At 41.1% G+C, this 24,329-nt stretch overlaps 3 protein-coding genes across 4 annotated transcripts; all 3 read right to left on the bottom strand.

The window, feature by feature from the left end:
* Nucleotides 1–1,490: 1,490 nt before the first annotated feature.
* LOC6546852 (calmodulin) lies at nucleotides 1,491–17,174 on the bottom strand. Of its 2 annotated transcripts, none has more exons than XM_015156104.2 (5): nucleotides 17,116–17,174; nucleotides 16,391–16,538; nucleotides 11,695–11,869; nucleotides 7,350–7,592; nucleotides 1,491–3,068 (listed from the first exon to the last, which is right to left on the bottom strand). In XM_015156104.2, exons 2-5 carry the CDS (start codon nucleotides 16,391–16,393, stop codon nucleotides 3,040–3,042), a joined length of 450 nt encoding a protein of 149 aa, XP_015011590.1. In that variant the 5' UTR covers nucleotides 16,394–16,538; nucleotides 17,116–17,174; the 3' UTR covers nucleotides 1,491–3,039. The 2 variants fall into 2 exon arrangements, with proteins under 2 accessions (XP_015011590.1, XP_026835645.1); XM_026979844.1 differs by lacking the exon at nucleotides 17,116–17,174 and adding an exon at nucleotides 16,890–16,905.
* A 671-nt stretch (nucleotides 17,175–17,845) lies between these two features.
* On the bottom strand, nucleotides 17,846–19,238 carry LOC6546853 (probable V-type proton ATPase subunit D 2). The gene is made up of 2 exons (XM_001975919.3): nucleotides 18,646–19,238; nucleotides 17,846–18,582 (listed from the first exon to the last, which is right to left on the bottom strand). Exons 1-2 carry the CDS (start codon nucleotides 19,168–19,170, stop codon nucleotides 17,962–17,964), a joined length of 1,146 nt encoding a protein of 381 aa, XP_001975955.1. The 5' UTR covers nucleotides 19,171–19,238; the 3' UTR covers nucleotides 17,846–17,961.
* A 1,762-nt stretch (nucleotides 19,239–21,000) lies between these two features.
* Nucleotides 21,001–22,711, bottom strand: LOC6546854 (dynein regulatory complex protein 10). Its single transcript, XM_001975920.3, has 4 exons — nucleotides 22,355–22,711; nucleotides 21,701–22,295; nucleotides 21,494–21,643; nucleotides 21,001–21,427 (listed from the first exon to the last, which is right to left on the bottom strand). The coding sequence occupies exons 1-4, from the start codon at nucleotides 22,356–22,358 to the stop codon at nucleotides 21,094–21,096; spliced, it is 1,083 nt and encodes a 360-aa protein (XP_001975956.2). The 5' UTR covers nucleotides 22,359–22,711; the 3' UTR covers nucleotides 21,001–21,093.
* Nucleotides 22,712–24,329: the final 1,618 nt, after the last annotated feature.

Genomic DNA, 24,329 nt, shown 5'->3' with positions numbered 1-24,329 from the left:
GCTAAACACTTTTAGCATATTTTAACAAGTTGATTTCTGTTACTTTGCTTTCCATTTCTTTGACTGCCGTCTATGCAAACGAAGATAAATATTTATGCAAGTTTTGATTTGGAAATCGAGAATCTGTGTGAATCCGGCCTCCAATGCCACAACTGACGCACTTCAGCAACCAATTTGAATTGGAAATGCTCCATCATTTGACATTTTTGAAACGGGGAAAATTCGGAGTGACTACATTCCTGGAAAAGTGGCCGTTCAAAAAGTTTACATATTCATTTAGATTCGACTGTTTTGTTTTTTGTTTTTTTTTTTTTGTGATTAGAAAAATTCGTCTGTGTCAATTGATTAGAGTTAAATTTTCATTTCTTTAAAACATTGCACAAATTTCGCTACAAAATGTTTTCATCTTTTTGTTTTGTTTGTTAAAAAAAGTTATAGAAAAGTGTTGCTTTTTTTTTTTTGTTAATTTTTCTTTTTTTTTTATCTTTAGCGCAAATGGTGTTTTGTTCAAATTTTGTCGATGCCCTTCAGAGCATTGCCTCCAAAGTCAAGCAAACACAAAGGAATTCTGCCGTAGAAAACACGCAGTGGTTGCCTTGGTGTTCCTGCATTGTTAAGTTATACTCACAGTTGTTTTTTTTGCAGTGGAGAAGAGTTAGAGTTAGCATGGGAAAGATCAGAGATGGCGTGAGGTGTGGGTTCGAATGGGACTGGGTGTATGGTGTCATGGTGGTATGGATAGTTTGGTTAGAAGACATCACGACATCAACGCGTTCGTTACAGTTACAGTTGAGAAAAGGAAACAGGGTTTTCGATATGAAATTAAATTAAAACCAAGTATCTAGTGCGGTTCAGTTAGCATTGGCCGCGCACACTTTCATTTCGCTATCAGTTGGTTAACGTTAACGTGAACTAGGCAGCAGTGGACACAGAGGAAATTAGATAGTTTTTCATGTTAGACAGATAGACAAGTTGACAGATAGTTAGATAGTTGGGTGGTGGTGTTTGGAGTTTGGTGGAGGCAGAGCGGATGGGTTAAAGCTTGCGGTTGCTGTTGGTTGTGCCAGGAATTGCAGTTGCTGCTCTAACTTACAACTTCAACTTATGTTCGTATATTTATTTAAGTTACGCTTAGCTAGCTCTCTCGCTTTTGCCTAAACTTTGCATTTGGGTTTTCTTGAATCTTCTTGAATCCACGCTTGATTTGCTTACACTTAAGACAATTGTCTTTGCATTTAGCTAGTATAATTCATATGTATAATTTATTTATAAATATATATATATATACGTTAATATATATAACTGTTCCGATGCTGAACCGCCGATTCTGCACATCGTCTCCTGCTGTTAAGAGTCGTCTTCCTTCGCGGGAGCCTACTGCGATGGTGGTGCTGCTCCTCCATACTTCGTCCTTTTCCTTTTAATATATGTGTGTGTTTGATGAAATCTTCTCCTTGCTGCTTCGTCCAGCTCTTCCTCCGCTTCGTCTCGCATATAAATATTTAATTTTATATTTCTTTATAATAAAATTATATTACTTTAGACTTGGTTTTCCTTTTGCATTAAGTACATTAGGTATTTATATGTATATATATATATAGAGTTCCTTCATATTTATATTTGTAATAATATTCGGTTTACTGCTTTTGCTGCCTCTTAAGTACTAGAGAAATGTGTTGCTGTTGTGTTTTTGTGGCGTTTGCATTGTTAAATGTTAAATCTGCTCATATACACGTATTTATATATATATATAGGTATGTATATATATATATATTCAGATCGCCGTGTGGTGTCGCTTAAGTTTGCTACAAATAGTGCCGACAAAAAGCTGCCTTTCAAGGACCTTTTGGACTGCGGTCCTGCTGGTCCTCGTACAGCCCCCAAAAATATGCCTCATCTTCTGCTGCGCGCCACATTTTTGGTTTTTAATTTAATTTTATATCGAAAATGTATTTGTAGTTGGTTTCTTGTTTTTTTTTTTGTAATTTTTATTTGTTTTATTTTTTATATTTATTAATTTTAAATTTAAATATAATTTAATAAGAAGAATTTGTTGTTGTTTGATTTTACATTATTTATAATATATATATGTTGTATTTATAATATATTTTATTTCTGGTTTTCTGACATGTTTGTGTGTGGGAGTGTTGTTTATGTGTATGTGTGTGTGTGTGTGTATGAGAGTGTGTTCGTGTAGCGTGTCTATATAAACTTTGCCAGTTTGCAAAAATTTCAAATAGTTTTCTTTAACAGTTTTTGTTTTATTTGTATTTTTATTTTTATTTGTTGTTTGTTTAGCTTTTATTTTTATTCTTCTCGCAACGAAATCGACAATTTTTCATTATACTTTAAACACAATTTGCTAGCTTACAGAGTCGGGTTTTCATTAACTTTTTAGTGGAAAACTGTCAAAAACAAAATGCAGCCGTTGCGTGCCGCCGTCGCCAGGTGGCGCGCTGACCTTGATGCGCCATGGGCGCCATCTATCGGCAATACTGGTGGATGCTGCTGCTGCTTCTTGCTTCTCCCTCTGCTTGCTCATCTTCTCGCTGCTCATTTTGTTTCAGTGTAGTGATAGACTTGTTCTAGTTACTCAAAACGATAACATGCGATTCTTGTTTGTTGTTGCTGCTGGTTGTTGTTGTAGTTGTTTGTGGTTTTAAACGGTGACTTCATTAAGTATGCTGCTTGGTTGTTGTTGTTTGTTTGCATTAAAATTATGTTGTTTTCTCGTTTAACCTCCTTTCCCTCTGAATTCGGTTGTTTCATTTTTGCTTGTTTAAATTTTCATTTGCTTTTGCATTTTTTAAGTGTAAGTTTTATTTGTTTTAAAGTTTCTTAAATGTTTTTTTGCTTCTTATTCTCCTTTATGTTGGTTGTTTTTTGCTTAACTCTTTGTTGTTTGTTGTTGTTTTTTTTTTTTAAGATCTTTTACTGGGGTCCATAGCAACAGCGTGGCGCGATGTTATTGCGCACAGCTACAGTCTTCGTCAACATCTTAAAAAAATAGAAAGGCTTAAAAAGAAATAATTTAACGCTTCACTTCGATGTCATCATAGTCACGAATTCTGCAAAGAAAGAAGGGAAAATCACAATTAGTATTAAGTTTATTTCATTTCGCAAGAATTAAATGGTAGCCTAGTAACTTTAATTGGACTTCGTCCAGAGCATCGATCTAAATCATCATAACCAACCACCGAGTTGACACAAAACGAAAAGATTCACACGACAAATCAAGTATCGCAAATAGCTGAGCGCTGTCATTAACCTTCTACTAAATTAAGACGCCAATTAATCAATAGCAAACGAGCATTACACTGCGGCCAGCTAATCAATAAGATAAACGAGCAAGTCACGAGACGTCTGATGAAAACAACACACACAGAGCCGTGTGTGAAAAATAGAGCCATGCAGGCAAGGAAAATTTATTGAGTGCAAAGTCTCAGACAGTCAATCGCCAGAGATTATGTACTCTGTTCGGTTCCTCGGCCAAAAATAGAAAACAGTGGATGCTTGCCACGTTGGCGGCGACGCAGGCCAAGTGCAACCAAGACGATGCATTGTTCGCGAGCTAATGGGTGCGATAACGGGCAAGCTATGCCCGAAAGTCCAGACTAGGATATACCCAGCTTCCATGAATGCTGCCTGTCTATATGGGTAAATCATACAAGCCAATTTTGTACAGGCAATCGAAACATCATTGCAATATTTTAGCGTCATTACAATATTTTAGCGTCATCACAGTATCTCTGTATATTCTACAACTATTAAAGTAACTCCTCATATCCCGGAATCAATGAGGCAGGATCAAGGAGGAGTATTATGCCATAGATACAGGAAATCAGAAAGTGGTGATCCTTCCGCCTGCGGTTGTGTGTCCCCATTTATCAGGTGTTTGCCTGTTTCTATTTTTAAACGGAGAAACCAATTCTCGGACCAGGGTGCAGTGCATCTGTTCTCGCTGATTGCATCGCATCATCTCCCTGTTTTCAGTTGGCTAGGGTGATTGCCTTTTTATAAATATTTAAACACGACAACAAGAGGGGGGCCAATTGGGTGGGCGTGTAATTGGGTGGATTTCGTAGGAAGCAATGGTCAAGAATTTGCAATTGTCGATGGGAATGCAAAAAAAAAAGATGTCTACCAACCCCTAGATTCTTGGGAATATACGAATAACGAATGGTCTCATTTAAACCAAATTATTTATTTATTTGTAGGCAAAGTTCCACAAAAATCTAGATTTGACTGCCGCACTTAAACAATCTTATCGTTTTTCTTGCTTACTCTATAATCTAAAGGCGAAACGGTCTGCCCATAGATTTAGCTATCGATTGCCATCAAGCTTTTGGGAAATCAAACGCAACATTTATAGTTATTTTTCCAGCTAGCGACGGACGGCACTCAAGTTGCCAGACACTCCACACACCTTTGATAATAAAACTAAACCCTTTCGAGGCCGTAAAAGGCTTCAAAATAAAACGTTATTAGCTCGAGTTCAGGCAACGCCCGGAAAAAAGGGCGAAGCCATATGTAAAACAAGAAACTCCTTTGGGCAGCCTTGACATTTCCCCACATGCAAATGCTCGGTAGGTCACTCCTTTGATTAAATCTTCGTCCTCAAATAGCACTGCTCCCACTTCTGCCACGCCTACCAGATGACCAGTGTGTGCACTGAGAAGAATAAGAGGCCTGAATAACAATTGATGTACCTACCAATTTACCAATTTTGTTGCATTTAAATAGATTTACTTCAGTGTGCAAGTGTTGCGCATGAAGTCTCTTGATGACCTTTAGATAGGCCAATTAAAATGAGATTAATACCGATCGAGTTCCAATTTTTCCAGCTGTCCTTGGTCAACAAAATTTTTGGCCAAATTTTCGTGGATTTTATTTTAGAGTTTCAGCAGCCCCCGCCCGCCCCCAAATTTTCCGCAATGCCCCCCTCATTACGTCGTTTGTGGTTCTGCTGTTTATCTTTCGTCGTTTTGTTTACATTCGCTGAAACTTACTTGTTCTATCTGTGCAAAGGTATATTTCCCACATATACTAATATATATTTTTTTGTTCATTTTTGCTAATTTTGGAATTCATCTCCGCCTCTCTCGCTCACACATTTTGGGTTGTGTTCATTAAATTTGCTTCGCTTCGTGTGCTAATGTTTAATTTGTTGTTCTTTGTATTTTGTTTAACATTTTATTTGATTTTCGACTCGTTCTCCTGGCTCTCGTTCCCTTTTTGCTCAGCGCTTTTCTTTCTGGCACTCGGCCAAAGTAAGTCTCATCTCATTCCCAACCTATTCCCATTCCCATTCCCATTCCCCAATATCTTTCTCTGCAAATTCATTGTTTGCGCCATATAATTCTCACTTGCAAAATTACCAAAGAGTGTGGAGAACGGGGGGTTTGGATGGTTATAACCGGCACACTGTATTGCCGGCAAGACAACAATAAAGACTTTGGTTAATTGGCAATAAGCAAAATATATATGTATATATATGGCAACAATGCGCATTTTATATTTACGTTATGCTGATTCCGCTGACTGAACGAAAAAACACGGCCAACCGAAATGAGATTCCATTCGCTCGGTCAATGTTCATGCCATCCCATCGCCTCGCATCGCATCGCATTTTGTTGCTGTGTATTATAACACCCCGAGATTTTGCCCCACAAAGATGTGCGGGGAAACGAAGAGTATTGCACAATATTTATATATTTTATTTTAATTGTTCCTTCCCATCCGCACTGTTGCCGTGCGCCGCGGGCTGTGTGCCTCTGCCTCTCAGACTCTGGCTGCTTTTTGCCCGGCAGGTTAATCATTTAAGTGTGGAATTTACGCGCGACATTTATTTTGGCTTTTAAAAACATTTCAATTTCGCCGGCAGGAAAGTGGTGAAAGGCGTAAAAAAATAAAAATGCCGGATTGGGAGCAGCAGGCGCAGGAAAAGTATAAATGGCAAGTGAAATATGGCAGTGGAATGATGCCACGAAAATGCCTTAAAAAGCTCTTTTCTTTGTTGATATTCAACCAATTAAGAGATTTACAAAAGCGGACTGCGTAAATCATCATGAATTCTTTCGTGCAGTGCAATATTTTGGTAAGAAACCACTTGACAATTTTCATTATCGCCTGATTTTGCAACTACTTGAGGGTTCCAGTGCCTCATAACCATAAAATACCATTTATCTGACAGTTTGAAGCACATTCTTACACTCAGCACTTCCTTAGTACCCACTAATCCTACTTCGCTTGTCCTCTATCTATGTTTGCTTTTCTAGAAATTGTACCTAAGAAACGTAGTGAAATTGATTATAAATGTAGATCATCATTCTTCGGCTTGCTTTGTTTAAACTTTTCGCTATTTTTATGTATTTTGTTCATACATAAATTACTTGTGATTAATCTATTTGATACGAGAATTGCCACGGCAGCAGCCAAAAACGATTTCTATTTGAACTTGAAGATCAACATATAAACGTGGGATATAAGATATAGGAATAGATATAGGGGTAAATACTGTCCGATTTTAATTGCTACTTTTCCCGGTCGCTATGTGTGTGCACAACAAAGGGAAACCAAGGAAGTGGGAGGATATGCCATAGTAAATCTGCTGAAAACTTGTGAGGCTTTTTCGCATTCTCAGATGCGTTCCATTTTCCATTTTATTGTTTTGGCTTTTCAATTTGATGGCGATTGTTTCTCTCACTGCTGGCGCTGTTTGCTCAATTGAAAAATCAATTTTCGAGCCATTAAAAAATTACCAAGAACACAAAACACGAAATTTTCCTATAAAACTGCACTGCACATGGCGAGATATTTGTTTTAACTGTCTACATATATATATACGAGTATATATGTGTCATATACATGGCTAGCACTGAAAATAAGTATTACTATACGCAGAGAGATCTGGTTAATTAGCCAAGCCATATGACACAACCAAGTGCCAATTGTGACTCAAATGCGATGCCTGTGATTCAATCGTTATTGCGTTTTTTGTTTTAGTTGCTCGCCAGGTGCAGCAGACAGATCCAATTAGGCACAAACACGCGACCCACAAAAGCACCAAACTATCGCGATACTACAGCGAAAATTGCAAATTGCGGAAAACGACACCTCACAAAAGGAATTGGTCGATGCAGATTATCGGAAATTGCCGCATTCATCATTTTCTTAGGTAACGTCTTCAAGGAAAACCTCATAATACCTTATTTCATCATTCCAGTCTAGCAAACATTTCAAAGAAAACTGTCTACACAGAATTTCCAAGTTATCTTTGTGATATTTGAATATAGAGTTTGATACTAGAGTAATTCTGTTAGTAGGATAGTTTAGCATGGATCACTTACCTTCGTAATTGACCTGACCATCGCCATCGATATCAGCCTCCCGGATCATCTCATCGACCTCCTCGTCTGTGAGTTTCTCGCCCAGATTTGTCATCACGTGACGCAACTCGGCCGCCGAGATGAAGCCGTTGCCATCCTTGTCGAACACTCTGAAGGCTTCCCGGATCTCCTCTTCGCTATCGGTGTCCTTCATTTTGCGTGCCATCATTGTAAGGAATTCAGGGAAGTCAATTGTGCCGTTGCCTGTGCGCAGGAAACCATAAAGAATAACAATTAATTTCGTTGCATACTTTGTGGGTCGGTTGGATTTCGGGGATTCAACCCATCCCACTCCCCCTCCCCCACCATCAATTTAAATTTCCCCGTGGGGCGTTATAATAAATTCAAGTCAGGGATAAAAAGGCAGCCGGCATTTTTCTTCATTACGGGCCAAGTTTGCTCACCATTCCCAACGCCATACAAAACGTATATCAGCCACCCGGGGGCTGTGTACACTACTTAAAGCTTTTCCATCGCGTTGCCTTTTCGACGCCAAATCCCTGGGAGGTGGTTCGTATATAATCGAGCATATTTTCATATTTGCCTAAGCCCCAAACAAACTTTCCTACGAGGGGAGGCAACCACCATACCCAGATCCACACCCACACGTGTGTGGGCCACCCACCTTGCGGAGTGCGAGAGATAAGTCCGCCTAATCCCATTTCTGTTGAAACACTCTCTTATTTCCTACATCTCCTATCTGGCTCCTTCGTCGGGTGGCGCAGTTGGTAATGTGGTGCAGCCAAGTGGAATGAAAACTTGTAAAAGAATTTGGCCAAATACATTTTCTTGAGGTTATCCCATAAGTGAAACGCAAATGAAGTGGTCCAACCGAAATTCTTGTTATACTAATTGAAAAAGTTTCCTTTCGACTTGACTTGGTTTTAAGATGAGAATAGTTTTTGGTTTTTTTTTTTGATGGAGGGGGTGCCGCACATAAAGGCAGCAACAACTTTTGGCCTTAATTGTTATTGACTGACTTTTTTAAGCCATCCCCAGCCAGCAGTCCGGGTTGAAAGAAGAGTCTTTTGTCCATAAAATGGAACAGTATAAAATGTTTTTCAGTTTTCTGTTTGCTACCCTCAAAACCAAATGGAGCATGGTTCATTGTGGCCATCATTTTGTTTCTTGCGAATTGAATGTGTTTTTTATTACTTTGCTGGAAATGGGTTTTCTCCAGAGGAAACTTGCAGTATATGATGGCTAAAAGGCAGAGGTTCCAGCCCTTTTGAACTTCAATAGCCAATGATCTCCTAAGGGTAATCTAGATTTACTGACAAAGAGATGAGTCAAATAAAATGGAATGAACTTTTGTAGGTACTCGGATAGCTCGTAAAACATAATGGGAACAAAAATAAATAGTTTGCTTCTGCGATAGGCTGCCTTCAAGTATTTGGTTTATAAAAAATGTAAACAGTAATTCTGCGAATTAATTGATTTAAAATAAATATTTTTCTAGCACTCGAATTAAAATGAATGGAAAAAATCTGTAGGCAATTCCATTTCAAAATAATGTGCATTCAATTCGAAAATTTGCCAAAAGAATAAACATTACACTTTGGGCTAATTTAAGTATCATAATTATTCAATACGCCCGCATTGAGAACCAAAAATATATGTTTTGAAAATAGCCAAACCACATCAAATAAAATATCGACGGGTGGCTTTAGTTCATTTCGATTTCGGATTGGGTTTTTTTCCCCTTTTTTATTTTTTTTTTTATATTTTGTTGCTTGTTGTCTTGCCTGCGTTTCTGTTTATGATTCTATTTAAAACATTTGACGCGATTTTCTGTTGCTTTTGGCTTTGTCGATAGGATTTCCCCAGCCAAAAAAAAGAAAATCAGAAAACAAATACCAAGGAAAGCCTTCGCACAGACACACTCACAGAAACGGGGGACAGACTGGGCACTGGGAAATTTGTTGCCATTTTTGTTAGACGCTTCTTAGACTGGCCCGAACGCCACGCCTTTGACGAACCCGCGCGCAGCCCAATTATCATAATTATGATGCTCATCGCGCTGCCAATGGCGATGATGATGATGGCCAGTGTCTGGCGCGGATTTCGGTTTCCATTACGCCGTTCCGCCAATCCCCTCCTGCTCATCATCACTCCTCCCGTTTCCCCAATTTCCACTTTCCGATGCGCAACGTTGAGCGCAAAATTTTGCAGACAATTTAAAATTGTAATAAGTTTTGTCTTTTTTGGTTGGCGCGCAGTGGCATCGCTAAATTTAGTCTGCGCGCATTTTCCATTGGTCTCATTAAGAATATAGTGAACATAAAAGTTCAGATCGAATTTATAGCAGGCAAACCAGAAAAAAAAGACGCTGCTAAAAGCCCACCCTTCCACCTTCTTGCAAGCGCAACCTAATAGAAAACCTACGATGGCCATAAAATAATTATTTATATATAGTATTTCGAGTTTGTTCCGCTGGACAATACCCTTCTCCCCACCCATCCCCGCCAACTAATTGCAGTCGTTTGCATGCAGTTCAGAGACCGAGAAACGCTGGCAGTTTGGCCATCGTCAACTGGCTGCGACGAGACGCCAACGAAATTTTAAGTAATGAATGTTTAATGTTTCCGTCAGATTCCTGCCTGTTGCGACCAACGTGAGTGGGCCATGTGTGGGTGATTCGGATGGCCAAGCTAGCTGTTGGCCAGAGAATACATTTCATTGTGGGGGATCGTAAATTAGAGAAGTCAGCAGGGAGTGGAAGCCACTTTCGAGTTGGAACATTTTTGCAAGTAATTTTGAATACTAAACGTTGCAAAATAAAGTTGCCAAAACATTTTGCTTCCACTCAATGTAAAAGTTTGGCACATATGCAAATTCCAGCAGATAAAGTTGGCGAAAAGTGCTGGACTCCCCCAAGTGGCGACCCCTTGCCACATACCAAATTGCTATTTTTAGCCCTGATAAACAGTTAGTATGCGCATCCACAGCCTCCACTCGTTTGGCCAAAACCCCCACTTCTCCGTGATTGCAACACTTTAGTCCCAGCATAAAAAAAAGGATAATCATGCGAGAGTTTTCAGGGCGCCTGCGCTCGAAATGCTGTGCAGGACGACTTTGCAGATTGTGTCCTGGATATTTTCGACAACATGCGCACAGAATTTCCACGTGCAAGCGCAACAGCAGCAACAAAAAGCAGCCGAGGAAAGCTGGCAAAGAAAATGGAGCAGCAACGAAAACAAATACAATTTGGGCGGGGACAGTTGCAAAACTTATGAAAGAGCAAGTGTGCATACAAGTTACTTTGTGCCACTGAGTTCTAATGATTTAGTTGCTAAGTTTTCCCAATTTAGTTGTCTTTCACCCATCGAAAAAGAGGCGCCTTAATAGAAGCAACAGGAAAAGTACCTACATAATTTGAAAATCTATTAAATTGTGGCAACCTATAGTTTACCACCAAAAGGTGAAAAACCTCTTACCATTAAAATGGGCGACACATTTTCAATTTAGCCACATTTTTGGCGCGAGCCGTGTGTCGCTCGATTTCCTCTTGCAACGAAAATAAAATTGGATCTTCCTCGTTTCCCGAAAAAGTTTGTTAAACTAAAACTTGTTCGAGATTTCGAGCTAAGCGAACAACCACCTTTACTCAAAAATAAACATAAAAAAAAATTAAATACCAACGAAAAACAAAAAAAAAGGAAGAAAATCTGACAGCAGCGACTGCCAAAGACAAGACACGGGAAAGAGCCAAAATATTTTCGGCATCTATTTTTAATGCCTATGACGTGTTTTTGTTGCATATTTTTAGCCAAGAAGTGATTTTCCTTTTTTTTTTCCACCCATTGTTTGTCGTACAAATGTTGGGCTGATCTATGTCTGTCTGCGAAAGGTGGAGAATGGAACGAGTGAGAGGGATTAGGCCCAGAACACCAAATGATTTGGGTAAACAAAATTAGACACCTCGAGATCGGGTTAGAAGGCATTCTCGCCAGCTTTTTTATCGCGGGCACTGAGATTGCCGACTAAATCCATAGCAAATCAGCTCATTGGCCCAGAGTCGTACGCCCTAAAGTCTGACTTTATCGTCTAGATGTTGTAGGTCATAGATTTGTTTGAAATATTCAAGTTACGAGGCAGACAAAAGCAGACCTTTTACGTTTACTGAATAGAATATGTTAGAATTTGCAAATGTGTAAGCATTTTGCAGTCTCTTCCGCGAAATCTTAAGTTCGAAATGCACGTATGGCATGATCATCTGACCTGATATTTATTACATCACCCCAAAAAGAGTTCGATCACTAATGCTCCCCATTATGGATTTTTTCCGTAATCTTCCATATCTTACCGTCGGCATCAACCTCGTTGATCATGTCCTGCAGCTCGGCCTCTGTGGGATTCTGGCCCAGGGAGCGCATGACTGTGCCCAACTCCTTTGTTGTGATGGTGCCATCGCCGTCTTTGTCGAATAGCGAGAATGCCTCTTTGAACTCGGCGATCTGTTCCTCTGTCAGCTGATCGGCCTGGAAAACACAAATGAATCGCACATTAATTGAATGAATCGCAGCGAAAGGACCAGACACACACCATTATGGCAATCGTTGTGTAACTTTCGACGTTATATTATTTACAAAATAAATATAGCTAGATATTGACTGCTGGTCGACCTGGTTGGTTTATGAAATACTTTTCAATGACATCTCGATGGCATTTCAATGTCAACACGGAAAACTACCCACCCAAAGAATACAATCAGGAATAACAAAAGAAGAGAAGGGAGAAACAGAACAATTGTGTTTAATTTGAATAATTTTGCGTATTGTTTGCTCGCCGCCAGGCAAGTCCAGATACAATTGTATCTGTATCTAGGTAAGTTTTGCAATACATATCTGGTATCTTGAAAAAGGTGTTAAGTTTCCGCTGAATCAACAAAATCTGACGTCAGCGGGGCTGAATAATCAAGAAGGCCAGGAAAGCTCTGAAGAAAGGCGAAGTGGAGATGGAGACGTTACCCAAAACCAAAAATTTATTATTGTCATGCGAGTGATGTATTTGTGACAAGAGACGTGCGAGTTGTCAGCTTCGGGAGCCGGTTATTCTGGCCAAAAACGATTCTCGGGGTCTAATGTTGCAGCACCAAAACCAAAAACCGGGCGTATGAAATTCCCGTCTGCCTCTTACTGTTATTGTTTTACGGCCAAATGAATGTTTATTTGTGCAACTCGCGCTCCGTCGATAAGCAAAAGAATTTAACGAGTATAATATAAGGCCTGGTTTGACTTGCGATAATTGTTATTAATCACGAAGCAAAAATGCTAAAGCAAACTTCGCCTGCGTCATGGGATGACTTATGCCATATATTTATTCTAGCTGATAACTGCGGAAAGCTGCGCTATATAGAAATAGTATACTATATCGTACAATTGTTTGTTGAGCGATCCTATGTAATTACAACTTAATTTGCTTCGTTTAATAATAGCTCCTACCAATCTAGTCTATAGTTATTATTCTGTACTGCTGAAAACCAAGTTAGTTTATGTGAATTTCCCTAGCACGAACCAATTCGCCTTATCTAATCGCCTTGGTACCACCAAATTTGGAACCTCCACTTGAAGGCCAAATTGGGTTTTCTGAAAAATGGCGCACACCAACATGGCTCTTAGACATGTTGTGTTGACCAGCCTTTATGGACCATTTCCGTTCCCCACTGGGGAAATGGGGAGAAAAGAAAACCCACCCACTTGCTTTAAGCCAAATCAGCAATTGGCATTGGAATTATAGCGCCCTGCTTGACCTTATCTAATCGGGGTAATGGTAATTTCGGTAAGTTTAAACAGCAAGTACGAGCACATTGCTGGCACCTGTTTTATTTGCACTTTTTGTCGCGTTGGCGTTCAATTGAATTTGCCCAGCTTATCTGGGCGTACTCTGGCCAGATAAAATGCTTTTCAACTGGGTTATGTCATTGGCAGCCGTGACTAAGCCAGAAACAGTAACAGAAACCGAAAGAGAAACACCCGCTGAAAAGCAGATTGGAGCCCTCTCTTTAAAAGGCGAAATTTGCAATCAAAAACATCAGCCAGCCCCACCCACCGATGATATCCATTAATGGCAGTCAATCGGGCGGGGTCGTTAATCGAGTAGGGGGCTAATGCCTAATTGGTAATCCATTTGTATGCACAATCGGACGCCCACGGCGTCCCGAGGAAGCTTCCATATCCAAGGCAAACACAGTGCCTACCGAAAGTATGCCTTCGATCACAGGACTCAAGCTGCGCTGGAATTTTGCATAATTTTTGAGATAGTGACTCATTGGATGGGTCATTGTATGGTACTGACTTCAAGATCAACCCACATCTTTCAACTTCTCACTTGCACATAATAAGATAGTTTGTTTTTTTTTTAAATTATGATTCATATATGTATATATATTTATAAATACGTTTTGATAAATATAATTTTAACAGTTGGACTTGAATCACTTATAAATTCAAACGATGACAGATGTTAGAGTTGTGATGTTTCTCACAAACATGTTCTGCTGAATAATACAATTTCCCCGAAAGAAGTTTGGCAGCAAAATACAACATTAAAACAGGTCTTAGCTGAAATTATGCGGCTTTATGTTGAAACCAAGTTTGCCGGGTTTACCGTTGTATAGCCGACGCTTTTTTGCCGGTCCCAACCGGTTTCATGGAGTTTAGTTCGGTTTCATGGAGTTTAGTTCGGTTTTATGAATGACGGTTAGGTTGAGCTTGATTTTGGGGACAATTTAAGTGCTTCCGCACCAGATTCCAAACAAATGTGCTACCTGAGCCATAAGCCAGTCATTTGCCATTATTAACATGCCACTCACATCATCGGGCATTCATCATAGGCCATATGATCATATGATGAAGTCAGCCCAGGAATACAATGACTCATGGAAATTCATATGAATGTTGGCTAATATTCAACGGAAACAAATCAGATATATAGGCAAACGTATCTCATAATTAGCCGAGCTAAAGATCAACAAACTTTGAAGATCAGTCAGTAAAACCCTTGGCAAATGTTTGCTTCTGGGCCAAGTTAGCAGCGTTGAATCACTGAAACAAATTGCTCACATAGAAAGCGTAGCGATATATTTTAATTAAAAGCTGTTTGCATTTTGCGTGAGCTGTAAAATCGCTAATTAAATTAGGCGACACCAGATGAGGCTGAAAGCACGGGTGGGCGGCAGAGGGGCAGCGTAGTGGGCGTGGGGCTTTCTTATCAAAAAAAAAAAAACGCAGGGAAAGCAAACGAAAGAGAGAAGAAAGCTCAAAGAGGGCGACAAGAAAATTGGATTATGTGGTTAAGCGGCGTCTAGCAGGAATTTTTCTTCATTTGCAGCGCTCCTCCTCCCCCACCATTCGCCTGTGCCGTTACAATAAAATTCTTGTGCGAAAAGGCAAAGTGGAACAGGCAGCCGCCAACACACACACCCGTACACTCACTCACACGCAAGCACTCATGTATACACGCACACAAATACGGCGAGCCGAACGAATGAACGACCGAAGCGGACGAACAAAGGCGAAGGCGAAACAGCAAAATAACCGCAATGCGGCAAATGAAACGGTTATGGAAGAAAACAAGAAAAGGCAGGCGCCGATAAAAGTGACAAGCGCAAGGCGCAAAAAAAAAAATGAAATGCTGAAAGAAACGGAAAGAGAGAGACGCAGCACAAAACGGAACTGATAACGCAAACGAAATAATTGCACATAGAGAGAGACGCGAAAGTGTGTGAAACGGTTAGGTGAGAGAGCGTCGAAACGGTTAAACTGAGCGGCCAGTGCGCAAGAGCAAGAAAAGAGAACGCAGCGCGAATTATAAAGAATTTTTTCACCATTTCCATGGGGCCGTGTCTAACCTCAATTTTTGCGGCCAAGTGTGCGGTAAATAAAAAATACAAGCAGAAAGCATAGAGCAAGCGAACAACGAACGGCGGGGCAAAGAGAAGAAGCCAATAATGCCGGGCCCGGCGACTTTGTTGTTCATCATCAATATATATTCACACTTTTTCCACTGATAAGCAAAATGGAGGGCGCTTTTCTATTATTTGCGGGGATCTTTGAAAAATTGCTGATAAAAGTGCCGATGGCAACGCGTTTATGTATGCGTGTATGTCGCTTGCGTGTGTGCATTATGCTCAACAAATTGGCTAAAATCACATTGATTTATGATCCCAAATAGAGGGTTGGGCAAGCCGGGGGGGACTTTGAAAAGTGAGGTGTTGCTTGAGATGCTGATAAGAGTTTCCACTTCTCCACGCCCGATTGGGTTTCCAGGGGTATTTGTACCGAACGTCATGGAATTATTATAGGGCAAACCCGATCGAGTCAACATTCCGTATGCGACAGCCTTGATGAAATAAATAATAATTTTGACGAGTGACGTGACATGTGTGTAAATTCTTGCTATTGGCATTGCTATTTAATTGTGCTGCTTGTTTTCTGCGACCCTCGGGGCCAAAGTTGAACATTTGATTAAGCCAGGTTAAGAACATGAAAATCTTGCAACTTAAATTCCAATTTTACAGTGACAAATATCAAGTGACTGCATTCCATTTTAGTCTAAGAGAACTACATTTGCACCCTGAGGTGAAAGGGGTATAAACTACCACGTATTCGGGGGATGCATGGTGTTCCCAATTTCTTGTTTCTAAATCAACGATATTGGGTTGTAGAAAAAACCAGTTTTTTCCTACCCGTAAGTGCGATATATTTTTGGGGTGCAAATGTAAACGAATTTCCCGGGGACAGCTGCTTTTCGACGGGGTGTTTGGTGTGCTGGGATGTGTGTGAGCGAGTGTGTGTGTGAAAAGCCGTTAAAACCATATAAACAATGTCTAATTGGAAGCGATTCGCCCCATCCCGCTCGCACTAATGGCAATTGCCTGGGGGTCGCTGTTTGACTTTGATTTTTCGCAAAAACTGTGGAAATTTCAATGGAAAATGATGGCCGCAGGTTGTGTAAACAGAAAATAAAGATGCACATGTTTTCCAGCCCCATAAACTTACCATTTTTGTAGGTGTTTTTTTTTCTGTTTGTTGCTAGAGTGACGAAGTTTTAATCCGCTGCGGCTACTGCTGCTGCTGCTTGGGTGTTGGTATGTGTGAGTGGAATTACGGAACGCGCGGTAAACTTTATTTTTTACTAATTAACACACTGCAAAAGAAGCAAGAAGAGGTTTGATGGGTATTACTTTCGGGGGGTCAGCTGGAGGTGGAAGAGGCAGAGGAGGAAAACTACTGCCAGCTTGGAGAGAAAAAAAGCGTCCAAAGCACCGACGCCGACGCTTTTTTTCCTCGCCGTGGCAGTTTCTGAAATTCTGTAGTGTTGTTGCTTTAGCCGAATTTAATACAAATTTTCGCCTTGCGTTTCTTCTTTATTTTTTTGTGGCTTTCATTCGGCGTTTCTTTTTTTTTTTCATCTATTGTGCGAAATATGCCAAACACACGCGCGCACACGGCAGAATTCTCGTTTATATAGTAGATATGTGGCGGGGAGAGCTAATACATATAAGAGTTGCTCGAATTCGGTTTTTATAAAGATATTTGTTTCATTTTTTTGCTCGTTGGTTTTCTTGATTTTTTTGGCTGGCGCCGAGAAATTGGCTTTTCCGCGAAACTTTCGCAGCTTCTGGTCCTTGGGTGTGTGCTCTATGGTTTTCTTTTTATTTTTTTTGTTGGCCCAATACTGCTCTCTATATGCAATGTCTGGTCTGTTTGTTCTGACAACTCACGATCCTAATCTGAATTTCCGTCCGCAACGGTCGACGACTCAAAACTTTGTGTTCGAAATAGCGCTGCGTCGCCATATATACGGTTTTATTTTGCCAGCAGCAGCCACGCTCTCTCGCTCTCACGAGAACGATACCGATAAGTTTGAACCGGGTAAGTTCGCTCGTGCAGCGTCTGCATGTGTTTCTCTTTCTGTTTCTGTTGCCTTCCCACTCACCTTCGTAAACCGAAAATAAGTTTGATTTCGCCGTTGTAACGGTCGCGCCGGCGCTTTTGCGAAAATTATGGGGGGTGTGGGGAGTGGGGCTCGTGCAAGTTCGATTTGTTGGTGTGTACAAAAAATTGTAACAACTTATATGTAACTTATCATACCCTAATTGAAATATATTATAATAGTAAAATAAAAAATATAAAATAATATAATATAATAAAATGAGTATTATGTACCAGATAATAACGCTTAATGATCATTTAAACTATGCTATGATTTATTTTCCATTAACTTGCTAGTAATTCTCGAAGGTTCCTATGCCAGCTACATGATATAGTACACCGATTTTAGTTAAATGAAAACCGAAATTATATACATATTTAAAATAATTGGTGTATGGTGAATGTTTCCTGGTTAGAAGCCAGGAAGATAATTTTTTTATTTTTTCTTAAATTTATGTACTCTCTATATAAAGATATTTGTATCATATGATTAACTAAAATAAATCCTTTCATTAAAAATACTTTGTATTATTTCGACAAGTGCAGTTTCGAGCTATGTTAAATTCAGTTTGATTTAAAATAAGATTTGCTTTCGACCTTTATGATGGTGCAACTGAAATTTATTTGGAATTCGATTAACTTTCCTGGGGCGGATCGTCATTTCTTTTTGACGACTCACTGGATCTGCGCTGGGTTTCCTGGGCTTCCTGGGCTTCCTCGGTTTCCTTGGTTTCGGGCGCAGTAACATCGGACTTTCTCTCGGACGCGGAAATAGCGGACTTCCTTTCCGGCCCAGAGAAGGAGGAGAGGAGCATCCGCTTGGTGCTGTACAGATCCCCACTGCTGGCACGCGGATCCCTCTGGCGACCGGCGAAACTCAGCGAGGCGCCATGAGTGGTGATAAAGGATGTGGGCGGCGGGGGCTCGCCCCGCTCAAGGGACTCCTTCCTCTCCTCCTCGCGGCGCTGCTTCATGGACATTCGAGCCTCCCGCATTCGCCGCTTCACCTCCCGCTCCTCGAACTCATCCTGATCGAAGGGAGTGTCGGCGGCAGGACGTGCCTGACTGATGTTCCGCTTTATGTAGCTCTCCAGCTCCTCGTCGGTCATGTTCTTGGTCTTGATCAGCTCGGTGAAGGCCATCTTGGCCTCCAGCTGCTTTGCCTGGGAACGCTTCAGGCGGTAGAAGTCCTCGCGCTCGAACTCCTCCAACTCGCCGCATATATAGTTGTAGGTATTTTGCAAAACGGGTATTACCTTTGGGGATACAACGGATATTTGCTTATATGGTATATCATATTATATGTTAATTTTACTTACCACATGCTCCAGGGCATTGACCCTCATGTTGGTCTGCAGCGAGGCCGCCTCCAGCATGCGCACTTGGTATTCGAGGGAGGAGAACTCCACCAGTGCCTTGAGTGCCGTCGTATAGGCATTCCTGATCCGGTTGACCTGCATGCCACCACAACTGAGACCCGCCAGTGGAAAGGCGCCCACGCCCTTCGTGTCCAGCTCCAGGGTGTTCAGCTTGACGCCCACAATTTTGATCTCCGTGCGGCGGAGAGATACGGATGCCGCGTGGCTGCGGCTAACCATCTGCGGCTTGAAGTCGGCGCCCAGGAGATTGGCCTTTGCCATCGAGAATATGGCATGGCGCATCATCTCATCCCCCAGCATGTCCTGGTCGAAGCGAATGCGCCGCAGTTCGCGCAACTTCATGTCGATGGCGTCCCGCTTCCGTTTTAGGAGACCCACGCCCCTCCTCGCCGCCAAAACCCGCTGTTTCATGATCACCGAATTGGCCCGGGAGGGAAAGACGGGCAGGATATCGCGTTTAGCCATGGTGGTTACTTTGGAATTTGACTAAGTTTGCGAGTGGCTTGAATTTGGCCGAATTGTAGACTTTGTTACAAAAGAATCACTGATCTGAGTGTAAAAACATTTCTTTTTTTATTCGTTTTATAGGCATTTAAAATGGCGTTGGAATAATAAATATGATAATAATAGAGCAGTGATATGCATTGGCTTGTATTTTTTATGACTCAAAACTGAAAGAATCAACAAAATTACTTCCATGAATTCTTTTCGGGCTTATCAAAACTTTTATTTGTAGCATGAGTCCGCTGTGGGTGATATGGGTTACATATGTTTTGAGTATTTTTAATGGATAAGAAACTTTAGTGCTTGCAAAAACAAGTATTATAAGGAAAACGTTTTTTATTCTATTTATATTTATTATATATATTTATTCTATATTTATTTCTATTTATACTTACTATACTTATACTATTCTATTTATAAATTATTTAAATAACTTGTAACCTTTTAATTAATAAATTCGTTTCTTTGCCTGCCAAAACCACTTGACATTGACATTACTCATACGCACCGTTGCAAAATAATTTCGTTTGGCAAAATTACGCATACGCAGCGTTGCCTTATCTATGATCGAAATTTAAACCGTGGTGTTTATTGAGTTCTACTTAAAAAGTATGGAGAAACATAAGTTTTAGCCCTGGAAAATGGAAGCATTTACACATAATACATTTTTTATTTGAGCTCAAGATAATGTCTACAAATTGGTGGTCAGCGAATGCGTGTATGCAATTACAATGCGGAACGTTTGGCCATTCCACTGGGATTTCGCATTGGGCATTGGACATTGGACAGTTGGCCACTGGACACCATTGGACGGCGATTTTGCGCATTTTCCAGCTGCCGTACGATTTCCTTTGCCGCAGCGAATTGTCGCAATGTGGCGCCGCTTGGTGCAACGTTGCAGCCTTGGCGCATTTGCAACGCATGCCAACAAGTTAAGTATGTTAACCTCTGGAAAATTAGACATGCCACAAGGGTGGGCAATGGGAGGTGGGTGGTGTGGCGACGGCGATGGCGATGGCGATGGCTAGGTAACGAAAACGAGAATGAAAATGAAGTAACAATGCAGCAAACATCGGGCCAAAAGAGCGTTTGTAGTTGTCGTAGTCGTTGTCGTTGTCGCTTGGCGACGACAGCAATGCGCCATTTTTCGTTCGCCCCGCAAGACATGAAAATTCGGCTTTTCCCTCCTTCTCTGTGTGTGTGTGCGTGCTGGGTAAACATTCTGCCAGGCGTTTTCATTCTCTCTTGGATTTTCGCAATCGCAGGGAAGCCCCACAATTCGCCCCTTCACCCCATCGACAAAAAAAAAAAACGTTGACAATGCCTTAGGCGAAATTTATAGCAGTTCGATAAAAAATCATATCAAACTGGGTAGCATTTTATGTTTTGAAATAGGTTTAGATGTACAATTTGCTTACAAGGTTTGGCAAATATATTTTTAGGCTTCAAATTAACCAATTAAAGTCAATACTTTAAGGGACTACTTCAAGATAAGAACTTAATAGCAAATAATATTTTAATTTCTCTAGAATGTATTAGAAATGCCAATTCTTGTTTCTGTGCAAACTCTGTGTATTGTCAAGTGTCAAGTAAACACGATTTAATTGCGAGTAAACATTTGGCTTTTCTCTTATGGAAACATTAATTTGCATACATGGGTACTTATGCATACATGGGTACTTAGTCATTTCATGCCACAAAAGCTAGCAAAGCCAACTGGCAAACAACATTTGGCAAACAACATTAACTTTTTAAAAAATAAGGACCTCTTGCAGGAACAGGATTTAAATGTTTAGTAGTAGTAGAAGCTTGGAATATATTTGTATTTCTACATATAAATTGTACAATGTAGAAATATATATAGTGGACACTATATATTGGACACTACTTTCCCTTCTTGCCCTTGCCCTTTCCCTGGCGCTTCCGCTTGCGCTGATCCTTCTTCCACTTGCGCCAGTATTTCTGGATCTTGGCCGCCGCCCGGTTCATCATGAAGATCACCAGCTTCTCCTGCTGGATGCGACGCTCCTCCTCCTCCCGCTTGACCACTATGTTCTTGTAGATGCGCTCCTCCTGCCTATAGTGGACCATGAAGTCGTCGAGGACCTTCTTGGCCGCCCGATACTGATCCTCCGCCACCAGATTCTCGCGCATCTTTTCGCCCAAACTGGTGTCGTACTTCTTTAGCATGCTCTGCAGTTGCAGTAGCAACTTGTTTCTGTTCAGGATTATCAATGTTCAGGATTATACCATTAATTGTTAGATAACACCATTTGCAGCCTACTTTTCGTTTCGCAGCTCGTGCTCTTCGGCCAGGTGCTTCTTGGTCATCTTCTCGTAGCTGACCCGGGCATTTTCCAGCTCCTCCTCCAGTTCCTTCTGCCTGTCCATGCTGCTCTTGTGGTAACTTCGCATCGTGCGATTGCACTTTTCACTGTAAATTGGATAATAAACGATGTATGCGGATTATAGCACTCAAACTCGTACTTACATTTCGTTCTGGATGGCCACGTTGTTCTGCCACTTCTTGTTGGCCAGATCCTCCTCGACCTTCATCAGATAGATGCCCTTGGCGGCCGTCTTCCACTTGCCAATTACCTTTTGGAAGGCCAGGCTCGCCTTCAGTTCCTTGATCTTCTTCTGGATGTCAACATTTTGGTGATATATGGCATGCAGCTTTCGCTCCTTGGTGATCTCGCTCCGCGAGGACCGGTTCAGATGGACGTGGGCGCTCTCCAGGAGAAAATGGAAGGCGGCCAGCAGCTTTCGATCCCTTTCGTTCAGGTTCTTCTTCAGGTGCGGAAAGAATCGATGAATGCTATGGTTGACCAGGAAGAAGTCCACGATACGCATGGTGGTGTGGTCGTGTGGCAGCTTGGAACGTCCACTCTGCTTGCCGAGGTGACGGATCATGTCATCGATGGGCTCGAGGACCTCGTCATAGCAGGTGCCCTTTAGGACGCTCTTCAGCTTCTCGGGGTTCTCCAGCAACTTTGGAATGATCATGGCTATCTTGATGCGCTCCTGGGACATCTTGAGCATACGTTCCACTCCTTCCAGTCTCACCTGACGTTCGGCGGTTGTATCTGGAGAAACGGATATGGCTCTAACTGTTTTTATCTTAAAACATTCAATTTGTACCAACCCATTTTTACTTAGCAGCTTTGCGGTCTCTTGGCTTATATAAAAGTCCTCATTGGAAAATGTACGTTTATATAGACATAAATAGCTTTTCAAAATTTGCTTTTTGGCGGTATTATTGTAGCAATTTAAATGACTTTCGGATTAAACAGGAATTTGCATCTTTCATTTGGTAAACAAAATCACGAAGTTAAAGCAGATTGGTGCACGGCAATCTGGTAAGTTAATCGTTCTTCATACAATGCTTTTTAAGGTATTCCACGTATTTGCATAAGCTTAACCTCTATGCTCCCTTTTCTCTATAATTCCCGATTTATGTTTTTAGCTTTTCTGGATATGCTTGTGTCGAGGTCTTTTTGAGTTCTGAACGGAGTTTGTTATTGTTTTTACGGATAAACAAGCATGGCTTGCTCTGTTGACCGTGTTGCCTGGTTGCAAAGCCAAAGAATATACCAAATAGAAACCCTTTCGATCAAGGAGCAACTGGAAGGGGGGCGTGGCGAGGGGGCGTTAAATTTGAATAGCACTTTCATGGCAATGACTGGTAGAAACTTTTGCCAAGTGCAGTAGTCGACAATGAAGAGTGTGGGTGTTGGGTGGTGATTGTCTAGGGGGCGGTGGGTGGTTGCCTTCAGTGGGTGGGTGGCTTGTTGCTTGTGTGTGGCCATGTCGCATTATGTCAACTGACGTGGCATGAATGAAAGCTGCTGCAGCAAAGCAAACGAGGGAAAATGCGATGCAGAGGGGCCTGCTGGGAAAAAAAGAAAACCATAAGAGCATGAAACGAACTTGTGAATGCAAAACAATGTTGATGGCTGGGGGTGTGGTGTTGGTGAAAAGTTCCTCACTCAGGTGGAAAATCTACCTAATGAAACTGGCATGAAAGGGGGAGCCGCAGAGTGAATGTAATCTGAAAACCCTTCGGTGCATTCTGCCAAAAATGAGATTCACTAGTACTGTGGTCTCTCCATATTTCCTACCTTATTTTTTCCTACCGTATTTGGGGTACTTAACGGAAATAATCTTACAAGATTTCAAAATGTATAGAAAATAATTAAATGCAATAGTTTGCCTTTTATAAGCGATATATATATATTTTTTTAAATTAGTAACCAGCTAAAATTACATTCAAGATATGAAGTTCATTAAAATTTTTTTCATAATTAGGGTCATCAATAATTTTTTTTATGGATAGAATTTTTTATAATATTTCAACCCCCGTATTGTATATAGATAAGATATAATAAATAAACACAGTGGCCAATGCAAAAATAAGCTAGCAGAAGTTGGCATAGCCATTCCGTTCCCATTTCGTTCCCATTCCCTTCTCATATCGTTTCGCCATTTTTTGTCCCAGGACGAAACGCAACAAGTAAGAAGAAGCATTCGCGGCGAGGCCAAAAAGTTTTCCAGGCACCATCCCAGCCAAAAACAACAAGCGCAGCAACAAGGACAACACCAACAGCAATAACAACAACAACGACAACAAAGGCGCCGATGACAAAAATGAATGGCGAACATTTGCTGAAAACGTCGCAAAGCCCTCGTTCTCCTTTCCCTCTTTCCTCTCTCTTTCTGGGAAAAGAATGTGCTCGCTTGTCTGCGTAAAATGCTGCAATGCGAACCAGCAGAAAAAAAGGGAAGGGCTAGATGAAAAGAAAGAAAAATAAAATTGAGCAAGAAATAATATTTGTTGGTGCCTCTGCGTTTGCTTGGTAAGAAAAGCGATGGACGATAGACGAACGAATTACTAGCCAAAAAGGGAGATGAGTGAGAAAAAGCCAAAAGAAATGACGCATAAACAAGCGGAGAGAGCAAGCAGAGAGTGTAAAGTAAAAATAGAGAGAGAGAGAGAGAGAGACATTCGGGAAGAGAGAGGCGGCGCCTTAGCTTATGCATTGAAATTTGAAAGACAGAAGTAACGGGAGAGCGCCTTACAGTATGCAGCCAAATAAAGCATGTCTGCAGAGAGAACGAGA

The sequence above is a fragment of the Drosophila erecta genome, unplaced genomic scaffold (genome assembly GCF_003286155.1).
Source record: "Drosophila erecta strain 14021-0224.00,06,07 unplaced genomic scaffold, DereRS2 tig00000092-arrow-pilon, whole genome shotgun sequence".
Classification (NCBI taxonomy): domain Eukaryota; kingdom Metazoa; phylum Arthropoda; class Insecta; order Diptera; family Drosophilidae; genus Drosophila; species Drosophila erecta.
The sequence above is the reverse complement of the archived record's forward strand: the minus strand, read 5'-3'. Positions and strand labels throughout refer to the sequence as shown.